The sequence below is a fragment of the Bos mutus genome, chromosome 28 (genome assembly GCF_027580195.1).
Source record: "Bos mutus isolate GX-2022 chromosome 28, NWIPB_WYAK_1.1, whole genome shotgun sequence".
Taxonomy (NCBI): Eukaryota; Metazoa; Chordata; class Mammalia; order Artiodactyla; family Bovidae; genus Bos; species Bos mutus.
In genome coordinates this window covers 10,068,401-10,090,717 of record NC_091644.1, presented here as the reverse complement: position 1 = coordinate 10,090,717, position 22,317 = coordinate 10,068,401, and the positions used below count along the sequence as shown (strand labels likewise).

General features: G+C 43.3%; 1 protein-coding gene across 1 annotated transcript; it reads right to left on the bottom strand.

Moving 5' to 3' along the window:
* Positions 1-2,104: 2,104 nt before the first annotated feature.
* On the bottom strand, positions 2,105-15,673 carry ZNF239 (zinc finger protein 239). The gene is made up of 5 exons (XM_014481762.2): positions 15,530-15,673; positions 14,699-14,739; positions 11,264-11,389; positions 7,243-7,376; positions 2,105-5,281 (listed from the first exon to the last, which is right to left on the bottom strand). Exon 5 carries the CDS (start codon positions 5,013-5,015, stop codon positions 3,801-3,803), a length of 1,215 nt encoding a protein of 404 aa, XP_014337248.1. The 5' UTR covers positions 5,016-5,281; positions 7,243-7,376; positions 11,264-11,389; positions 14,699-14,739; positions 15,530-15,673; the 3' UTR covers positions 2,105-3,800.
* Between the last annotated feature and the right edge of the window lie 6,644 nt (positions 15,674-22,317).

The following is a 22,317-nucleotide window of genomic DNA, read 5'->3' as shown; positions in this document are numbered from 1 at the left end:
GGCCATTTGATTTCTACAGAGAAGAAATTTCTCATCTTTTGCTGGTTGACAGTGCACATGGGTTAGGGGAGGAGGACATGTGTGTTTGGAATGAGGGGACTGTCCCGAATACAACATTAAGTTCACTGCTTTCCCTTTCATGTCTCATGCTCATAGTATTACGTATTTCTGAGCCTGCAGCCAAACTGGTTCCTTTTTGTCCTTAATGTAAGCCATATAAATGGCCCCTGCTTCTGCTCTGATACAATAGTTGTCTTTCATATTTCAGTTTTTTATTGAGACCTCCTATTTACTGGTGGTTTTTCTCTTGTTCACTTCATTGCTGTGGTTTTGTAATTTATAGCATTTTAATGCTGTTAAGAGAGATGTTCAACAGCAAATTTTCTAGTCCTTTCCCCTTACCCTTTTGCTTAGCTGACCAAACCCTGAATGATTTCTGTAGCGGCTGGAATCAGCTGCCGCACACTCCCTATGTATTAGCTTTGCCCAGCTCTATGTCTTGAAGCTGCTTGTCAGTATCACCTACTCTCAGGTACCACTCCAATGCCAGTTTTACTCTCACAACTACTTTAGGCATGTTGCTTTGGACTTTCCCTGGCTCTCATTACCTACTTTGCCTTCATACTCAGTCATGACTCTCTTTTGCCAATGAAAGTACAGCAAGAAAGGTCATGAAGCTGCGAATGTGAACTTCCAAATTTCTTTCTCTCTGGCTGTGCTGGGTCTCTGTTGCTGCACAGTCTTTCTCTAGTTGCGGTGAGGGGGCTTCTCATCATGGTGGCTTTTCTTGTTGCGGGGCAAAGGCTTGAGAGTGGACTTCAGTAGTTGTGGTATACACGCTTAACTGCCCCTCGGCATGTGGAATCTTCCCAGACCAGGGATCAAACCCTGTCCCCTGCATTGGTGGGCAGATTCTTAACCACTGGATCACCAGGGAAGTACCCCGTTTCTTTTTATCCCCTAACTCTGGCTGTCAGTGGTTTAAAAGATTATAATTTAGAAGTGTAACTGCAAGTAGTGATCATATATTCACCAGTATTTTGAACTTAAGATCTTAAACAATCCATATAGAAAGTAAAAGCACCTACTGAGTAGGTAAGAATTTTAAGAATTTAATCTGTAACCTAGATTCTTTGCCAAATTTGTGATGGAATTATCAATCAAATACAATTATTGAGATTTTCCAAAGGTCTTTGTTCAGGTACCAGTAAAGGATCAATCTTAGGACAACCCTTGAATTCTGAAAAAGAACCATTTTGCAACACGTTTTTTTTTTTTTCATTTTCACATGTCTGAAGTTGAGATGTCTTAAAAATTAACAAAGTGTTTTCTCTTTGTCAATCTATGGCATCTTTAGGACTTCATGAAATGTGAGACATGCCCTGTTCTTCCTGCATTTTCTTTTTAAAATAATTTTCTTTACTTTTGGCTGTGCTGGGTCTTCATTGCTGTGTGGGCTTTTCTCTAGTTGCAGTGAGTAGAGGCTACTCTTTGGTTGCAGTTCGAAGGTTCCTCATTTGCTGTGGCTTCTCTTGTTGCAGAACACAGGCAATAGGGCATGCAGGCTTCAGCAGTTGTGGGCTCAGTAGCTGGGGCTCCTGGGCTCTAGAGCACAGGCTTAGTTGGTCCAAGCCATGTGGGATATTTTCAGATCAGGGATTGAATTTATGTCTCCTGCATTGGCAGGTGGATTCTCTATCACTGAGCCATCAGGAAGGCTCCTTTTCCTGCATTTTCATGCACAAGTTCCTTTTTCTGACTTTCCCTCCAAACTTCCTTACCACAATCAGCAAAATGCTTCCCAAGGACTCTGACCACATTTCAATTTTTTAAGAAAGCTAATGCTTAAAAGAGAACAATAAAAGCTAAACAGAGTTAAAAACATTGCTAAATTAAGGCATGTATAAAAGGAGACTTGGAAAACAGGCTAGTTTATAATCATTTGAGACTTGGACTTTAGATCTGCTCTCTGGACTCATAGATCTACTCTCTGGACTCACTACACATGGATTCTTATGATCATATTTGGCTCTAAGTCCCAAACAGAGTATATATATCAGCCAATTAGAAGACACATGTGACAAATAAGAGTCAAATCCAGAAGAGATGTTCACATATAATCTTATGAGGCCAGGAGGAACTGGGAGGGATTCAAAATTCTAGCACTCACCAAAGCAGAATCACATCAGTTGTGATACCATCTTATGGTATCCAAACTAGTGAGGGTATTATGCAATGCCAAAGCACAGATGCTCAGTCACTACCCTAATCATTCTATGTGGGCTCCTTTGAGTTGGAGTCAAATATTCTGGGATTGCCTCTTGAAGGAAAGCAAGTCCTCCATTTCTTATTAGACATTAGCTACATTTCCTCTAAATTTAACATGTCACTTTCCTGTTATCCATGTCCAGTTAACTGTTTCAGGTTAACTTTGATCAGGATGTACCAGTTATAACCCCAGCTCCTCAAGGTAATAAATACTGCATCTATATTCCCCCACCATTTTTTCATGTACAGATTCTAGTCACTGGTGAATAGCTAAACTATAGGTGACTAGGGAGCCTCTTAAGCCTCACTTGGGGAATCACTGTTTAGAAAATCACGGTTGCAATTAGTTCATTGTATAGTTAACTTCTGCTTTACTTATGTATTCACTAAAAAACAATTTTCTCTCAACTATTTTACAAGCTTATTGTTTTACCTTCTAGGAGATGATCCTTAACCCTCTGAGGTATCCTAGCTCCACACCCCAATTGAATTATGTATGATAGAGTGCATATTTTAAGCCTTGTCGTCTCAAAACATACTCTCCAAGCCTTCCTCAAGTTCCAAAGCGTAAATTTAATCAGAGAAGAGAGAAAATACAGAAAGAAAGGAAAAAAGCCAAGCAAAACAAACAATAATCGTTTAGCCATTAAGTGAAGCAAGGACCTGTAATTCCTCTAGAATATAGATAATATTCTGAGCCATGTCCTTTGAGCTGTTTTGCAGATACTGAAACTGCCACCAGATGCAAGAAGTTGTTTGCTGCCCATAAGCAAGCAGACCCCAGATGGGTTAGAAACAGAAGGTTGATGATATTGACTCTTAATTGCCTCACCATCAACCAATGAGAAGAATGTCCATGAGCTGATCATGCACCCCACAGTCCCCTGTTCCTCACCTTATGTTTCTCTGAAAGCCATCAGTTTGGGTCTGATGAGCACCAGCTGCTTGGACTCCTTTGGTGCCCTGCAATAAATGGTGCACTTCCTTTACAACCCAGTGTCAGTAGATTGGCTTTACTCTGCTTGGCCAAGAAGACCCAAGTGTGGCTCAGTAACAATGTTGTCAAAGCAAATGACTTTTGGGGGTTATAGCAAATATTAAAACATATTGTGCAATCATAGTTTAAAGAGGGCTACTCAGGACTGGAAGGAAATATGAAAAACACAAGGCACACGATTTGAAGAGAAAGCCAAAGTCCCAGATTCTCAGCGAGTGTGAACAAAGTCAACGTGTTCTGCTTAGACAAATATAAGCTTCTTGCACTTAGAAATGCTGGGTAGGATATGTAGCTCTAGTAACACTGGGTGAATGACAAAGTACAGACGTTTTCGCTCTGCCCATCTAAGCAACAAGAACAATCAATTCACTGTGTAGCATAACAAAGTGCTTGGTACTTAAATACCTTGAGTGAATGACTTTCAGTGAGGGAACATATCTGAATAACTCTTACTATATCCTGAGACTGTGAAAGTAAGAGTGATGTTAGAAATACTGAAGTCTTTGAAGTAAGAGCATGTGATTGAAGACCTCATTTAATGGGGATCTTTCCTGTGGACCCGCTGGTGGATGTGGAGGTTGGAGCTCTGGCTGAAGCCCTTCCCACATTTGTTGCACTCGTAGGGCTTCTCTCCAGTGTGGACTCTCTGGTGGATGAGGAGTTTGGAGCTCTGGCTGAAGCCCTTCCCACACTTGCCACAGTGATAGGGCTTCTCCCCAGTGTGGACTCTCAGGTGGATGCGGAGGTCTGAGCTCTGGCTGAAGCCCTTCCCGCAGTCGTAGCACTGGTAAGGCTTCTCCCCTGTGTGTGAACAGCGGTGGATGTGAAGGTTTGAGCTCTGACTGAAGCCCTTTCCGCACTCCCCACACTTGTAGGGCCTCTCCCCTGTGTGGATGCGCTGGTGGATGTGCAGGTTGGAGCGCTGACTGAAGCTCATGCCGCACTCCCCACACTCGTAGGGCTTCTCGCCAGTGTGCACTCGCTGGTGGATGTGCAGTTTGGAGCTCTGAGTAAAGCCCTTCCCGCACTTGTCGCATTTATAAGGCTTCTCACCTGTGTGGACTGAGTGATGAATGAGCAGACTTGAACTCCTGGTGAAGCCCTTTCCACACTTATCGCACTTATAAGGCTTCTCATCTGCGTGGACTTCACGGTGGATGAGGAGACTTGAGCTCCTTGTGAAGCCCTTCCCACACTGATCACATCTGTAGGGCTTTTCTTCAGTGTGGTCCCTCTGATGAAGGACTAGATCTGAGCGCTCCCTGAAGTCCCTGCCACACTGACTACATTTGAATACTTTCTGTGAACGGCGGATTTTCTCACCAGGGTGACCACCTGGGCTGGCGGTACATGTTTTCCCACAGTCTTGATGGCTACAGGGCTTCTCCTCTGTATGAGCTCTCTGATAATGATGACTGGCCACCCGAGATTTCCAACCACAAACGTCTTTGTGGTTATAGTCAAAGGGCTCCAAGGATTCTTTCAACTGGCCAGTATGGCAGACTGTCTCCCCTTTGAGCAATGGCAAGACTACTTCTTTTACATCAGCCACAAGTTTATCTTGAAGGTTCTCTGAACAATGTTCGATGGGAGGACTTTTTGCCCCTGTCAGTTTCCTCTCAGTGCTTTCTTCAGTTACAAACAGACTTTTGCTTTCCTGAGGATCCTGGGGCTCTTTCTTACAGAATGAGGAGTCCTGGGTGGCCATCTGGATTGGGACTTTCAAAGATGAATAGTCTTCACTCTCCATGTTTTTCTAAATCATCACTCTGAAGAGTCACCACACTGCTTGTGGTTCCTGAAAATATTAGAAGATACTTTTCTCCACTTCTGACAAGTAGAAAGATCCAGTTCAGGGTTACTTACACCTCCCTGTGAATATTCACAATTTAATTCTGACTCCTCGTTACTGTACTAAGCCACCTCTTCCAAAATTTGCCAGCAGGAAGGCTCTAGAGGTAATAGATAACATAAGTACTTTATCTTCATTTTCCACAAAATTTTCATTCAAGTCTCCTAGGAAACAAAGGGAATTCAGTGATAACAAACAAAATTTCAAGATTTCAGAGCTGCCTAAGGTAACTAGCAAAAAGTTCAGTCTTGTCCTTTACTCATGTCCTTTGGGTTAATGTCAGGAAGGGAGAGGCCTTGGGTACACAAAACAGAAATCTTGTCTCTGCTTTTAAGTACTGCCAATAAAAGCATTTGTACCCTAGCCTTGTAGAAGGCTATGAATCCCACATCCTTGTTATCCCACAATTAACATTTATTCCATTTTATCAATTAAATGTCAATGAAAATAAAATGAAGTACTTGACTTTAATAAGTGTTTGGGATACAAAGAAGAAAATACAAATCCTTTTGCTTGATAAGCTAGAATCTACTGGGAAGAAAGACAAATAGGTCAACAGTAATGCCATGTAAGTGCTTCTATATAGATGCATGCACAGCTAGTCATGGGGACACAGAAGGAAGGGCAGTTGGCTCAAACCTTGGGGAAGATTTCTAGGAGCAAATGTAAGGGGAAAAAAAGTGGAACGTGGAGAGAAAATATGACATGTTCTGGAAAAGTATAAGTAGTTTCTTGTGAAGGAAGTAAAACAGGTAACAGTGGAAAGACTACGCCTGGAGAGAAAGACAAGGGCCAGAACAAAGGGCTCGGTGTGTAGCTAGAGATCCCCCCAGAGATGTAAAGCTATTAAGGATTACAGTTGTGAGTGAAATGACTGACTCTGTGATTATAAATACCATCATAAATGAGCAAGACTTTAAGGTGGAGAGAGAGCTGCTGTAGCAAATCAGGAGTGTGATGAGGAGGATGGTTACGGACAGAAAGGGAGAGATTTGTTCTAAATCACATGACAACTGACTAAACTCAAAAGGGAAAGCAGGCCCCAAGCATGACCCTCAAGTCCCTTGAATGAGTGACGAGGTATGGGCTACTATCTCATAAGACAGGGGATCTTAATCTCCAAGGCTAGAGTAGGGAAGGGGACAGAAAACAAACTCAGAATCTCACTTTTTAAATTTGTGGTGCTGGTGGAATATTCTGTTCAGTAAGTGAAACACGTGGGTCTGGAGCTCCTGGGAGAGAACTGTGCTGGGAATATAGATTATAGACTTACTACAGATGGTCCCTGACTGACGACGGCGTCACTTACAAATTGTCGACTTTATGGTGGTGTGACAGTGATATGCCTTTGAATTCTGACCCTCTCCTGGGCTAGCAATATGCTGGACAAACCTCCCTCGTGATGCTGGGCAATGGCCGCAGCTGCAGCTCCAAACAGCATGCTCACAGCCACGGTCTTTCACTTTCAGTGCAGCGTTCAATGAACTGCACGAGGCCTTCAGCACTATTATACAACAGGCTTTGTGTTAGGTGCTTTTGCTCAACTTTAGGCCAGTGTCAGTGTTCTGAGCATAATTAAGGCAGGTTAAGCTAATTTATGATGTTCAGCAGATTAGGTGTATTAAAGGCATTTTTGACTTAAAAGTATTTTTCCATTTACAATGAATTTATGGGGATATAACCCAACTAGAAGTTAAGGAAGATCTGTAGTATGTATGTTAATCAAAACAATTAGGGTGAAGATCCTTATATTACACTGAAACGACCAAAATAAGAAAATCCACAATGGTCTTGGAAAAAAAGACAGACTGCCATTACTAGAATAAAATCGCTAGGGAACTCCTTGTGATAGAGTGCAGATGGATGAGGTCTAATGGAGAAACAAACAAACAAAAAACAAATGCACAGCTCAAATTACGTACAGAAAAAGGCTCCTGAAGAAGTAGGAGAACGTCTGAAGAAGTCCGAGAAATTAAAATTCCAAGCTCAGAATCAACTATTCTGAAGTAAGAGAGGTTTGTTCTGGAAATAGGTTTATTATATCATGTTGGGCATTTCTAATGTCCCAGATAACATACTGGCCTTAAGAGGCAATCTCAAAAAAAGGGTCTACATCGTAACTCACCATCTGGATTCTTACTAGATTCATGCCAAGCCCAGTCAGCAGAGGTGTCCCCTGAGAGCTGAACACACGTGCACCAGGAAAGGGCTGAGCATCAGTAGGGTGGTGCACTCCAGGATCATGCTGCGAACATAGGACTTTTGAAAAAAGAGACAAGAAACATAAGGAAACAAACAAGAAAGGTAGAAACTCATGTCAATAAAGAGAGACGCAAACTCATGACACAGTAAACAGAGGTAACAGAATTTAAAAGGTTCATAATGAAAACCCAGAGAAATCTGAGGGAATATCACATCTAAAAAACTACGACCTAATAATAAAATATAAACACACTGCTATAAAGAATAATTAGAATTTTTCTAAATTAATAAAAAGGTTGAAAACAATGATAATCATAATATTTGAGACTTGTTGTTCAGACACTAAGTTGTATCTGTCTCTTTACAACCCAAGGACCACAGCACGCCAGGCTTCCCTGTCCTTCACTATCTCCCAGAGTTTGCTTAAACTCATGTCCATTGAGTTGGGGATGCCATCCAGCATTTAAGATTTACTGTCCTCATTTGGAGCACTCAGACAGCAGACGCATGGTCCTACGTGAGAAAAACTATTAGGACACTCACTCTGCACTGGAAGAACCGCGGTTAAAATGATCGAGTAATTTGTGTCATAGCTACTGTCAGGCAGCTTGATTCTAAGGTCTGCAATCTAGATGGGTCAAATAGCTAAACGAATATCCACCTAAAATGAAGACTGAGGGGCACTCAAGGAACGCAAAGTAAAGGTAGACAGATGGATGACGAAAGCCTACCTTGTGCGAGTTCGATGAATATAGTGCAGGTAGAATGAAGAGAAAGAAATGATCAAAGAATTAACAGGGAAAAAAATTTTCTTAGAATTCAGGAGTCAGGGCTCACTAAATGTTAAAAATTGTGAAACCTCAGGACTTCAACAAAACAAAAAAACCTCAAAAAAACCCCCCAAAAACCCAGAAAATGCTAAATGCATCTAGACAGAAAAGCCAAGTTATGTGCAAATACAAATGAGAATTATATTGACAGTGAACTACAGAATAGCAGTATTGTATACCTGAAGATAAACGAGCAATATCTTCTAATTTAGGAAATAAACTGACTGTAAAATTAGCCTTCTATCTCATACCCAAGTCAATCAGTAGACTGGCTAGACACTTTTTCAGGTAAGGAAGGATTTAAAAAATTACTGAAACAATTATTCAGCAGTGTACTGTGGTAAAAATTTTTAAATTAAGAAAAAGATGACATATAAGAAATAGCAGTGAGCATTAAGAAATCAGTAAAATAGATAAGCTGAATCAACTGTTGATATATAAAAGAAAACAGTAATTAACCAAATCAACCAAAATGCTCTAGAAACAGAATGGAAAGGGAAAAACCTCAAATAAATATATTTTGAAAAGCAAAAATTAGTTGTAGGAAAAAACAAAAAGCAGAACTGTAATCTATGTATACTATTTGACTCTGCAGGAACAAGAGTTATGAAGTCAAAGCAATGTAAGTATTAATCACTGATGTGACTTTGACATAAACTCTCGGGATGATGGGCATGTTGGGGGAAATAATGAAGTCAATACAAAATATAAAATATTGATAAGCTGAAAAAATAGCAGTATATCATAATATAATAAATTAAAACTAAAACTACCTGTTAACACTGGTTAAAAACCCAAAGCCCACTGACACATGTTGCTTGTGAATGTAAACTGGTATCACCCCTCAAGAAGGACATTTTAACAATTATGTCTCAAAACCACAAATCTCCGCGCTCAGCAGTCCAGCTCAGCGGTTTTATTCTTCAGATTTCTTGGCACAGTTGTGAGTGCTACTTGCACAAGGTTTATTCACTGCAGACAGCTTGTGACAGCAAATGATCAGAATTCCAAGTAGAGACCCCACCTTTACTTTTGCCTCTCTGCACACCAGTCTCTTATCAAGCAGTCCCAGTGATACTGGGTAAATAAGTTCATACCATTGTATTGTCCCAATGGCTTCCCACTGAACTCAACACAAATTCACATTTTTTTACCAATGCCGTCAATGCCACGAATGAACCAACCCCCACTCTATTCTTCCCAGACGCTTCCTGTGTTCTAGCCACACTCCTTCTTTTAGGTGTCTGGGTCTCCTCGTGAACTATTCTCTTGCCTGGAATATTCTTCCCCTACCCAGTCACCTGTTTAATGCCCACTAATGCTTTAGGTCTCAGTTTAAACACCACTTCAGAGGCTTTCCTTGAACCTCTCAACAATACATTTATCACTCTTGTCCCATCCCATGCCCTCATTCTCTCAGAACACAATTCTCCATCCTTCACAGGACTTAATGAATTCACAGTAACACGCTGTATTTACTATAATGTCTCTTTTACAAGACTATAAGACATATTTCTTTGCTGCTAAACTCCACAGCAGTCAATTTTTAAATCTTGATTCCCTGCTGTCTCAGACTGTAAAGAATCTGCCTGCAATGTGGGAGACCTGGGTTCAATCCCTGGGTTGGGAAGATACTCTGGAGAAGGGAATGGCAACCCACTCCAGTATTCTTGCCTGGAGAATTCCATGGGCAGAGGAGCCTGGAGAGCTATAGTGCACGGGGTTGCAGAGTCGGACTCAACTGAGTGACTCACACACACACGTGTACATAAAGCAGTGGAGTATTAGATACGTTGCTTTCCCTCCAGAAACCTGGCTGGAACCAAAGAAAATCAATCAGACTTGCAGATCTAATCGTTAAAATAAAAGTATACAAAAAATGTGTAATCAGGTATGAGCCTGTGAGATATAAATTGAAAGTTCCGAGAAAAGAAGGAGATCGAGGACCTCCCTGTTTGGTACACTGGATATCAATCTGCCTGCCAATGCAGGTGATATAGGTTTGATCACTGGTCCAGGAAGATCCCACATGCCATGGAGCAACTAAGCCATGCACCACAACCCATGAGCCCGAGTGCCTCAACTACGGAAGCCCACGTGCTCTAGGGGCTGTGCTCCACGACAAGAGGAGCCACGGCAATGAGCAGCCTACTCACCGCAACGAAGAGTAGTCCTGCTCCCTGCAACTAGAGAAAAGCTGGCATGCAGCAACGAAGACCCAGCACAGCCAAAGATAGACAAAATTAACAAAAAAAAAAGGAAAAGAGAAGGAAATTGAATGGGGGGTGGTCGAAGATCTCACACAGGTAAATTACTTGAAATAAAATCTTAACAGACAGAATTCACAAGAAACCAGAGCATGGTAATCAAGGGCCCCAGAGCAAGGAAGCATGGAGACCTCAGGAAAACAGGCTTAGCTGGAAAGGAGGTCGACCATGGGGCAGCAGAGAATAATGCTCTGTAGTAAAAGTAGAGCTTGAAAGGCTCTGAAAGCGAGGGGGAGGTTTAGAGGCTCTATACCAGCAACTAAAGGTAATGGGCATGGAGAATTCTCCATTATACTATAATCCTCAACTTGCTCCAACTGAGAGAGCACATCTGAGACACACAGGTGTGGGTGACTGTGCAAAAAAAAAAAGCAGTCTCAAACTGGCTTATAAAGGACGGACCACATACGGTTTCTTGGACAATTCTCCACGTAAGGCTACCATTCTCCAGTTCTCACCAAGTAAAGCTCTTTAGGGTCTTCCAGGTGGCACAGTGATGAAGAGCTCACCTGCCAGTGCAGGAGATGCCAGAGACATGGGTTGGACCCCTCGGTCAGGAAGATCCCTTAGGGCAGGAAATGGCAACCCACTCCAGTATTCTTGCCTGGAAAATTCCATGGACAGAGGAGCCTGGCGAGCTACAGTCCATGGGGTCACAAAAAGCTGGACATGACTGAGCATACACACACAAAGTTCTTTAGCTGCTTAGAATAATCAAAAACATCCTTTTCTGCCAAAAAGAAATTAAGAAAGTGATTCCTCAACTATAGCTGCTGGGGCCCCATCGATATTTAAATCTGAAGAAAGAGAGACTCCAGGGCATTGGTGTTCAAGTTCATGTTCTTACCCACTGAGACCAAGTGGCTGTAGTTCTCCAGCATCACAGCTCTGCGCAGCTTCCTCTCAATAGAGTCCAGCAACCCCACTCTTTCTTGGTGAAGTCCACAGAGGCGTCCTTGAATGCTACCTGTTCCTAAAACATTAAGCACATTCCTCCTCAACTGACAACCATCTGAACAAATGCCCCAGAAGGAAGGTGCGGTTGGGAGCACTGGGAGAGGGGAGAAGGATGCAGAGGAAGTGTGTAGTTCAGGCTGATCTCAGTCTAGTCTGGATGGAGAACCTTTCCTTTCTCATTTCCGTGCTGGGCTGTCCTTTTGCCCCGTTCCTACCATCATCCTGATAGCCTTAACACTAAGGAGAACAATTTACTCAACATGCTAACCTCAAATTTCTTAATCTCTTTAATGCCAATGATCTTTGCCTCATTTCAAACTCAGGAACCACAATTAGGGCCATTTCACTATTTGGATCACTCTGTTTTTGAAATATTATCTCAAAATGCACACCTTAAAAACATCTTCCTATTTTTTCTTCTCTTCTTCCTCCCTCACATCTATTTTACCAAGATCATCATCCTTTACTCCTTCCTTTTTCCTCTCAGCCAAAGTATACTTCTGAGATCAATTTTTCCCCTAGTCATATAAATCATATGTCCTTTCTTCTTCTAAACTAAGTAGTCGAACATTCCTAGAAAATATAAAATAGCACATTTACCCACAACCATAGAACACCCTCCTTAGGTATTCCCAAACATTTATCTCTAGTCCTAACCTTTCTTCTCAATTCCAGGCTCAAACTTCCCATCTACACTTGGATGTCTAAAAGGCACTTAAAACATATCAAGCCCCAACAGAATTTTTTTTTTTTAATCTTTTGGCTGTGCCGCATAGCCTGTAGGGATCTTATTTCCCTGACATGGGATCAAACCTATGCCCCCTGCTTTGGCAGTTCGGAGTCTTAACCACTGGACCACCAGGTAAGCCACCCCAACAGAATTCTCGCTCCCACAACCTCCAGCAGTATCTGCTCTTCCCTTGTCGTCCCCCAAGTGCCGCACAACCTACTAAACTGCTCAAGCCCAAGTCCCAGAAGTCCTTTCGATTTTCTTCTCACTTCCTCACATTTTATTCATCACCAAGTCATCTCAACTCTGACTTTAAAGCATATCTGAAGCCACCCACTTCTCTCCAGCTTGCACTATTACCATTACAAGTCCCAGCTGTCGTTAACTTTCCACCTACACCAACCTCCTAAATTTGTCTTCCCACACATGATGAATCTTCCACACAGCAGAGGGTGATCTTTTAAAACACGTACCACGCACGGCATGAAACTCTGCAAAGGCTTTTCCATGCACATGGAATAAAATCCAGACTGTTCATTCTGGCCTGCAAGGCTTTACAGACTGGGGTCCTGTCAATTCTTCAAGCTCAGCCTGCGTCCTTCCCCGCTTACATTTCACCTGGCTTCTGTGACCACACTCAACTAATCTTTAAATCCTCAGCAAACAGCACACCTGACTCAAAATCTAAATGACAAATATTTATTTATAAATTCACAATTAAAATCATGAAATGATACAAGTAAAAGAGAAATCTCGAGATCATCCAACTCGGCACTCAATTTACAGATGAGAAAACTAAGGTTCATAACTGCAAAGTGACTCATTCAAAGTCACAGAGGCAGAGAAGGGTTAAATGGGACTCGTACCTTTCAGCAGAATCAAGGACAATGTCTGGTATACAGAAAACAGTAAGTACTGAGGGAATGAAGTCCTTTCTTTAAATTAAAAAAATTATTAACATATGCCAAGATCTCAAAATGTCACTGTTCTAGCAATCCCCAACTTCATCACAGTGCATAATCATTAGGGAAGAGATAGAAGGAAAAAAAAAAAAAGAGCACAGGTTCTTATGTCAATCTTTGCTGAAGTTCCCAATTATATTCAAGACACAAATATCATGCTTTCAATACTTTGAGGCAGCTTACTGTCCTCTAAAGAAACTGATTTTTATAAGAACTCATGGTACCTTTCTATGGATGTGGATGTGAGGATGGTTTTTGCCAACCAAAAAGATGGTCTTGCTGGTGGTGCTGTTAAGAATTAGTTCATTTTTCCGCCCCCGCCCCCCTAAAATCCATGCCTGAAACACTGTAAATCAACTATACTTCAATTTTTTAAAAATCATCTAATATTAAAAAAAAAAAACCCAGCCTGATATTTTATTCAAATAACTCCTGGTGTGATGACCTGTTTAGTTACAGAGAAGAAACAGCACGAAGTTAGAAAACATGGGGTTGACTTCTGACTTTGCTGTTCTCTGCAATAAAACACAAGAATTCTGCTCCCTCAGAATTAGAGCTCTCCTCTGTAAGATGATGGCACCAAGGCAGAGAGCTAAGAGGGGCTTCCCTGGTGGCTGGTTAATCCCTTCCTTTTCAAACACTCTACGATACTGTCAGTCTTGAGGTAGCTTTCTAGAAGTGGTTTTGTGCAGACAAATGACAAGCTTTTTTAAAAAGCCTACATGGTAATTCAACAATTCATTGTACCAATTAAAATGTAGATACGTTGATAAAGGGAACAAAACAAGCAGAACTCAAAAGATGAACAACCCATCCTATCCACCTTAGTGATGCTCACATCAAGTATGCAGAGAAATACTTCACAATAAATGCAATAAATCTTTGGGTTGTACAAAGATCAGAGAGAAAAAAGAAGTGAAATTCTCCTTTCAGGTGGTCTAGAGGAATGTTGCTTAGGAACCTTTAATTTTTAAAGAACACCACAGATAATCTGATGCACAGCCTGGCTGAGGAGGATTTCTGGGAGTGACATGGTAATTACTAAGCTGTTATGTAACACATTTTCTCATGTCTTTAACTCAAGTTTAATAAATGATTATTGTTAATGTGCATACTTTTTTCCACACACATCACATGCTCATGAAGAAAAGCACCGCAGTTTATAATTCTATTTGCTTTCCTGAGACCACTTAGCACTAGATTGAATATGTAACAGCTTTGGATGACTGTCAATGTCAGAGAAATGTCTGGCAGGAAAAGGCATGCTTCCAGAGATTGGACCAAACATGCTGTGTTAAGTCTTTCAATAAAAGAGCATAGCCCAGTCCTCTGAGGAGTGAATCAAAGGAGGCAGGGTAGTTCAGTGAAAACAGGGGCAGCATTTAAAGTCAGCAGATTGTGCAGGCCCCAGTGACATCATTTGATAGCTATATGCTCTTAGTGTCTTAATGTTCCTATACTCACATTGATAAACACTATATGTCTCACGCTGAAGTCCGACAAAGTAAAAAAAAAAAAAAAAAACCAGAACCAAGACAGGACCTGACACCAGATACACACTCAGTTAATGCTGATGTCCTTCCCAAAAAAGAAAGGATATTTCCATTCTCAGAGAAAAGAAACCCCAACTCACCTGGAACTTGGTCATTTTCTCCTTTCAGGAAGGACAGATTCCTGGAAAAGTGGAGTTAAGGGAAGCGAAAAAGCCGTGAAAATCAGGTCCACTTTGCTGGACACAGACTAGCCAGTCCAGCAAGACTGCCGGGGGAAAAACGTTATCAGGTCCTGTTGCCTTTACACACCCTCTCCTGGGATGCTTTCGCTGTCTCTTCACGCTGCGCCTCCCTCGCCTCTCTCCACCGGGCTCTGGATCAAATAGCCCAAGCCTCCCTCGCAAACCCATGAAAATAAGAAAATCCCACTGCCCCCAGCAGCTCTAAGATGTGCCTACTTCCCCAGCCATTGCCCTGAAGTTCTAGTTAGAGCAAGCTCTCCGGATGAATGTGTCGCCTCTCGGAGATATTTCAGCTGCTCGAGACGCCTGAAAGTGACTCTATCGGGGATGCAGGGGCTCTGACGCAATCTCTTTTCAGCGAAGGCAGGACTGTGGGGACGGGAGGGTTGGTCCCTCACAGGAGCCCCTCTCGGTCTCCTAACGTCCACCGAAAACCTCCTTCGAATAAGGCCAGTCATCGGCGTGTAAAAGGCCGGTGTGGCCAACTGCGAAGCTCCCAGGCCAGCCAAGGCCGAAGCTCAGGCAGTAGAGACGAGGGCCCCTCGGAGCCACTGCCGGCTCAGCGCTTGGGTCCGCCTGGTCTCAGTTCATCACCGCTATGTCTGGGGAACGCAGCGCCGGCCGCGGCGCGCGGACACACGTGCGGCCCTTGATCGCACCTCCGCCAGGACGCGCGCCCTCCCACGGCCACCCGCCAGGCTTCCGAGCCCCCGCAGCCCAGAGCCTCACCCGGCGACACTCCCACGACTCAAACGCCAGACGCCTCTCCGCCGGCTGCGCAGGCTGCGCTGCTTGCCAGGCCTTTCTCGCCTCTCACGTGGAATCTGATACCTGGAAGCGCAGGACTCGTGATACTGACCCGCGCCAGCGCCTAGGGCCCGGAACTACGAGTCCCAGAAAGCCGCGGGAGGGCCACGCCCACTTCCGGCGCCATTCCCGGGGCTTTGCCAGAAGCTGCGCTGGAGGGTGTGGTGCAGTTCCCTGCGAAGTGTTCTTTGAAATTCGCAACTAGTTCCTTCAGGTTATCCTCATATGTGGTATTTTCTTTATTTCTTTCTTGTATTTATTTTCAGTTCAGTTCAGTCTCTCAGTCGTGTTCGACTCTTCGCGACCCCATGAATCGCAGCACACCAGGCCTCCCTGTCCATCACCAACTCGCAGAGTTTATCCAAACTCATGTCCATCGAGTCAGTGATGCCATCCAGCCGTCTCATCCTCTGTCGTCCCCTTCTCCTCCTGCCCCCAATCCCTCCCAGCATCAGAGTCTTTTCCAATGAGTCAGCTCTTCGCATGAGGTGGCCAAAGTACTGGAGTTTCAGCTTTACCATCATTCCTTCCAAAGAAATCCCAGGGCTGATCTCCTTCAGAATGGACTGGTTGGATCTCCTTGCAGTCCAAGGGACTCTCAAGAGTCTTCTCCAACACCACAGTTCAAAAGCATCAATTCTTCGGTGCTCAACCTTCTTCACAGTCCAACTCTCACATCCATACATGACCACAGGAAAAACCATAGCCTTGACTAGACGGACCTTTGTTGGCAAAGTAATGTCTCTGCTTTTGAATATGCTGTCTAGGTTGGTCGTAACTTTCCTTCCAAGGAGTAAGAGTCTTTTAATTTCATGGCTGCAGTCACCATCTGCAGTGATTTTGGAGCCCCCAAAAATAAAGTCTGACACTGTTTCCACTGTTTCCCCATCTATTTGCCATGAAGTGATGGGACCAGATGCCATGATCTTCGTTTTCTGACTGTTGAGCTTTAAGCCAACTTTTTCACTTAAGTGCTACTGGGTGAAAAGAACGGAAATATCACCCGCAATTTCTTTCTCTTTAAAAACATTCTGAAATGAGTATCCCCCTTCTCACCTCTGAAGTTCATTCATTTAGCAAACATTTGAGGTCCTGCTATGTTCCAGGAACTGTCCAAGACGCTTACGCAAAAATAATCACTGTGGATGTTAAATTCTAGTGAGGTCTCCCACTAGAGCAGTATAGGATTTTGATAAAAGGTATAGTGTGTTGTAAAAGTTTTATGTGTTACGGAAAAAGCGGAGTTTAGTCGGGGTATTGAAGGTGTTGGGCACGTGTGGATTGAGACATGCCGGAACAAAGACTGAGGAAAGAAGGGAGTCAGTCAGTTGTGTAATACTCAGGGGTTCGAACTCTTTCCTAAATGTACACAGACATGATTGTACAAACAGATACACTTTTTAAACAAAAATGGGGTCATACTGTGTATGGTAGTACTGTGTGTCATTGATTTACATGGAAATCTTGCTTCCTGAGACCCTTTTAGTTGTTAATGCCTTCAAAGAAATGGCACCATAATTCTCCCCAGTGGTGTCTCCATTATTTTCACTCCTCACTGAGTGATACAGGGCCTCTCAGTCTCTCCAGAATACTTTCTCTTCAGATTTACCCTGGGGTGAAAGAGCTGTTGCCTAGACCTCTCCTCTGTACCTTTCCCCTTCCTGATGTATTAGCTTCCAATTGCTAGTGTAGTAAGTTACCACACATTTAGTGACATACAACAAACACAAGTTTATTCTCTTACAGTTCTGGAGGTCAGATGTCTGAAATGAGTTTCACTGAGCTAAAGTCAAGACCCACGTCAAGACGGAGGATCTGTTTCCTTGCCTCTTTCAGGATTCCTATTCCTTGGCTTGTGGCCTCTTCCTCCGTCTTCAAAGCACATGACTCCAGTCTCTGCTTCTGTCAACACAGTATCTTCGGGGCTGATTCTTCCTGTGTCTCTCTTTTGAGGACTGATATGATTTACATTAGGCCCACCTGGTCAATTCAAGATAAATCTCTCCACTTGACAACCTTTAATCACATTTGCAAAGTTCCTTTTGCCGTATAAGGTAACAATCACAGTTTCTGGGGATTAGGACATGGAGACACTTTTGGGAGGCCCATGACATGTGGAGAGGCTCCTCTTCAGGGATACTCTCCTACCTTTTGTCTGAGGAACACAAACTATCTCCCCAGGACGCACTGCTTGCTGATTCATTGATTCTATGAGTCTTGCTCTGATGCTCACGCCTTCATGTTCTCAGTCCCTCCTAACCCAGCTTAAAGATAATCGCCCGTCATTATGATCAGTCTTTTGCCCCATCTTACCTGGTTTTATTCCCCTGATAAAACATCGAATCTAGTTGAATCCAGCTCCCTGCCTGTTCCATACTTGTACCTGTGTAGTAGATGTGGCCTGAGAAAAATGCAAGGCTCTGATGATTGGTCTCACTTTCAGTTCATGAGTGCTAAAGTCAAGTGGGCCCTCAATGCTGTCAAACTATCCTATTACATCTTCTTAGTCCATCCATCCTCCTCAATGATTATCTCACAGTTTTTCCTCTTTCTTCATACCTCCAACAACTGCTTCTTCCATCTCGCTCACAACTGATGACTTGCTTTCTATGGGAACAGAGAATTTTATACCCTCACACAAGTGCATTTACCCGCATCTCTCCATTGGAGCCTGCATGTCTACTTTCCATTCTGAATGAACAGCCCCCATTTCTGTTTAAGAAAACCCTCTGTTTGTCCCTGAATCTTATCCCTTTTCTTACACATGAAGGCATTCTCCTCTCTCATCTATATTAACAGTTTTCATTCTATAAAAATTTGGGAGGTCTTAATTTGTGGCTTACATCTTATGCATGTTGAGGTCTTGGGATCCAGAGAAGCACTAGTTAGGGAGCACCTGAGGCTTTAGATCTTATCTGGGGAGCCCTTGGGTGACACACAGAAAGAAAGGTGGAGACACGTCCATTTCCTTCTGGGTGACCTACTCTGGGCTTGCAGTCCAGTGTTCATCCTTGCCTATGAGCAGCACTGTAGAGTAAGGGTTCTTCCTCACTGTTAAGATGAAGTCACAGAGGATGAGAGAAAGAGAGGCAGTGACTTGCCCAAGATTCTGCTTCTGGCAAATGGCCAAAGCCAAGGACCAAACTCAGCATACTGAGTACTGAACTGGGGTCACTTTCACTATAGCGTGACCGTCACCTCATCTTTTCAGGGTATCGCAATTGGAACAGGTCAGGTGAGAGATGAAGAAAGGAGTTTAGGACCCCGTGGGCCCTGCCTCCAGTCCAACCTGCTGGGGGATTACTCCAGCACAGAAAAGCACCAGACGAAGGTGGGCGGTGGCAGATGCAAGTCTGCCATGCTGGACTGCCTGGAAAGCTGGAGAAACCACAATTGGAGCTGGAAAGGGGAGTCCAGGTTTCCTATGTAGATATGAGCCCTGTCCCCAGCAGGCTGGCTCCTGACTGGAGCAAGGGCACACAGAGCTCCCTCTTCCAGATCTTTGTAAGTTCAAAAAATGTCTCCAGCTCTAGTACCCAAACTGTTGTCAGGATGTTCTCAAGAGCCATGGAAATGGGGAGGGTGATAAGGAGGGTCTCATCCAGTCATCTTCAGTTTTCAGATTGAAAACTGAGGCCCAAAGAAAAGAAGAGACTTGTTCAAGGGCACCCAGGCAAGCAGCAGGGCAGCAGGAGAGAAGTTAATCTTGCCCAGTAATAAAGGGCTCTTGGTGCTGCCCTGTGAGGAGTCCAGGGAAGATGGCCTCAGGGCTGCCGAAGCCCCTTGTTATAGTGTACATGCTGCTACAAGCAGCTCAGCGTCATTCCTGCACTTACTCATCCAGACACGCTCAGTGAGTGTATTCAGTGTATCCAGTCACGTGAAAGGCTGCCTCTCTATAGTGCTTGCTCCACCAGCAATGGGAATGCAGAGAGTTTCAGTGGTTTTCAGCATTATGAATCCTCTCTCCTCCCCGTCAGCCTCTTCTCCCTGACTGGGCTCTTGCTTCATTTCTCACCTTTATTCATACTCCACCTGTCCACTTTTTGAAAGATGCCGGGCACAGCCAACTAAGTCCACTAATAAGTAGGTAACAACTTAAAGGGTGTCCCCCTCAATCCAAGGTTAAATGTATCATAGGGTATCCCAAAATATCTAGAAATCTTAAAACCAAAAAACTGTGGCTTTTTAGATATTGTATTAGGATAAGAGAGATGTTTTTTAGAAAAGATCTATATGGAATGAATAGGGTTGGGTTGCCAGATTTAGCAAATAAAAATATAGTATGCCTAGGTAAATTTGAATTTCAGATAAACAATGAGCAATTTTTAGGAAAATATGTGTCCCCTGCAATGTTTTTTCTGAAATTCAAATGTTACTGGATGTCCTGTATTTCATCTGACAACTCTAGAGGAGCAGTATGCTTCCCAGAACTCCTGGAAAGACTAAGTAGGTAATTGACCTCCTGTAAGCCAACCCAACGGAGAAGGCAATGGCACCCCACTTCAGTACTCTTGCCTGGAAAATACCAGGCAGAGGAGCCTGGTAGGCTGCAGTCCATGGGGTGGCGAAGAGTCGGACACGACTGAGCGACTTCACTTTCACTTTTCACTTTCATGCATTGGAGAAGGAAATGGCAACCCACTCCAGTATTCTTGCCTGGAGAATCCCAGGGACGGGGGAACCTGGTGGGCTGCCGTCTATGGGGTCGCACAGAGTCGGACACGACTGAAGCAACTTAGCAGCAGCAGCAGCAAGCCAACCCAAAAGATGTGCTAAGCCCTGCCTTCAACTCAGTCACATACTACAGAGAAAGAGGATCTGAGGCTAGCTGCCCAAAGCCCCTCAACATGAGGAGACCTAACCAGCCTCTTCTGGCTCACCCTGTCCTCTGTCCTCTCTTCATATTTAGTGAAAATTCACACTTTCATTTCAGGAGCCAACCCAGAGCAGCTATAGGGAGGGGGTGTGGATGAGACAGTCTGGGTTCAAATACAGGTTCTGCCAAGAGAAAACTGAACCATCATGAACAAGTTTATCAGTCACTAAGCCCTGATTTCTTTCTCTTTAAAATGAGGCTCACAATACTCGCCTTTTTGGCTGTGGTGAGGACTGCATAAAATAACGTGTAAGGTACTTATCGACATGCGTGCTCAGTCACTTCAGTTATGTCCAACTCTTTGCAACTCCGTGGACTGTAACCCACGGCTCTCCTCTGTCCCTGGGGATTCTCCAGGCAAGAATACTGGAGTGGATTGTCACGCCCTTCTCCAGGGGATCTTCCCAACCCAGGATTGAACCTATGTCTTTTATGTCTCCTACATTGGCCGCGGGTTCTTTACCATTAGCACCACCTGGGAATCCCGCTTATCAGCGACCTTGACAGGAAAAGTTAGCTGTGCTGTTCTCATTATTGGCCTCCAGGTGGCAGCAGTCACTAGGGACATGCCTTTGGATGTTTTGCGCACAATTCAGGCCTTGCTTGTCATGTGAAAATACGTAGTGGAGAGAAGCGTTAAACGTAATGAATGTGTGAAAGCTCTCAGGGATAACTGAGCTGCCTTGGAACATCAGAGAATACATACTGGTGAGAAACCATATCCATGTAATGAATATGGAAAATCCTTTAGGAAAATTCCAAGACTTATTAATCATCAAAAAATGCAAACAGGAGAGACAGTGTCACTGTAATAGATGTGGAAAATCTTTGAGGTACAGTTTATCCTTTGCTTTATCCTTTATCAGAAAACTCATAGTGGGGATAAATCCTATCAATATAATGATCATGGGAAAGCCTTTATGAGGAGCTCAGCCCTTATCGAACATAGGAGAATTCATACTGAAGAAAAACCCTATCACTGTAAGAAATATAAGAAATCCTTCAGGCCCTGTTGAATATCTGAAAATCCATCCTGGAGAAAAACCTTATGAATGTAATGAATGTGGGAAGGCTTTCCCTCAGAATTCAGGCCTTAAATGATATAAGGAAATTCATAATAAAATTCAGAATTTGAGCTATCAAATGTAGTTTGGTAAATCATGCAGAGATAGTTTCTTTCTTTTTGACCATAAAAGAGACTTTCAATAAATTCCATACTTAACAAATATATTCTTTGACCCTCTGTCCTGGGAAACGTCTCACTAGTGACGCTATTCATCGTACTGTATACCACTATCTGGTTTATACCAGTGAAATATTTGAAGAGCCTAAATGTCTGTATGGAAACATTTAGTACAGAATGCTATGTAGCACGAAGAAGGCAATGGCACCCCACTCCAGTACCCTTGCCTGGAAAATCCCATGGATGGAGGAGTCTGGTAGGCTGCAGTCCATTGGGTTGCTAAGAGACAGTCACGACTGAGTGACTTCACTTTCACTTTTCACTGTCACGCACTGGAGAAGGAAATGGCAACCCACTCCAGTGTTCTTGCCTGGAGAATCCCAGGGACAGGGGAGCCTGGTGGGCTGCTGTCTATGGGGTCGCACAGAGTCGGACAGGACTGAAGCGACTTAGCAGCAGCAGCAGCAGCTATGTAGCAAGTGAAAGGAATGAGACAGAGCTCTATTTACAATCATAGAACTATCTACATGATACCTTGTTAAGTTAAAAAAGCAAGTTGCAAAGAATTAATATTGTATAAAAATGGCCATACTACCCAAAGTAGTCTACAGATTTAATGCAATCTCTACCAAATTACCCATGACATTT

Coding starts and splice junctions, on each gene's coding strand:
- ZNF239 (XM_014481762.2), bottom strand. CDS start 5,015: ATGGAGAGTGAAGACTATTCATCTTTGAAAGTCCCAATCCAGATGGCC.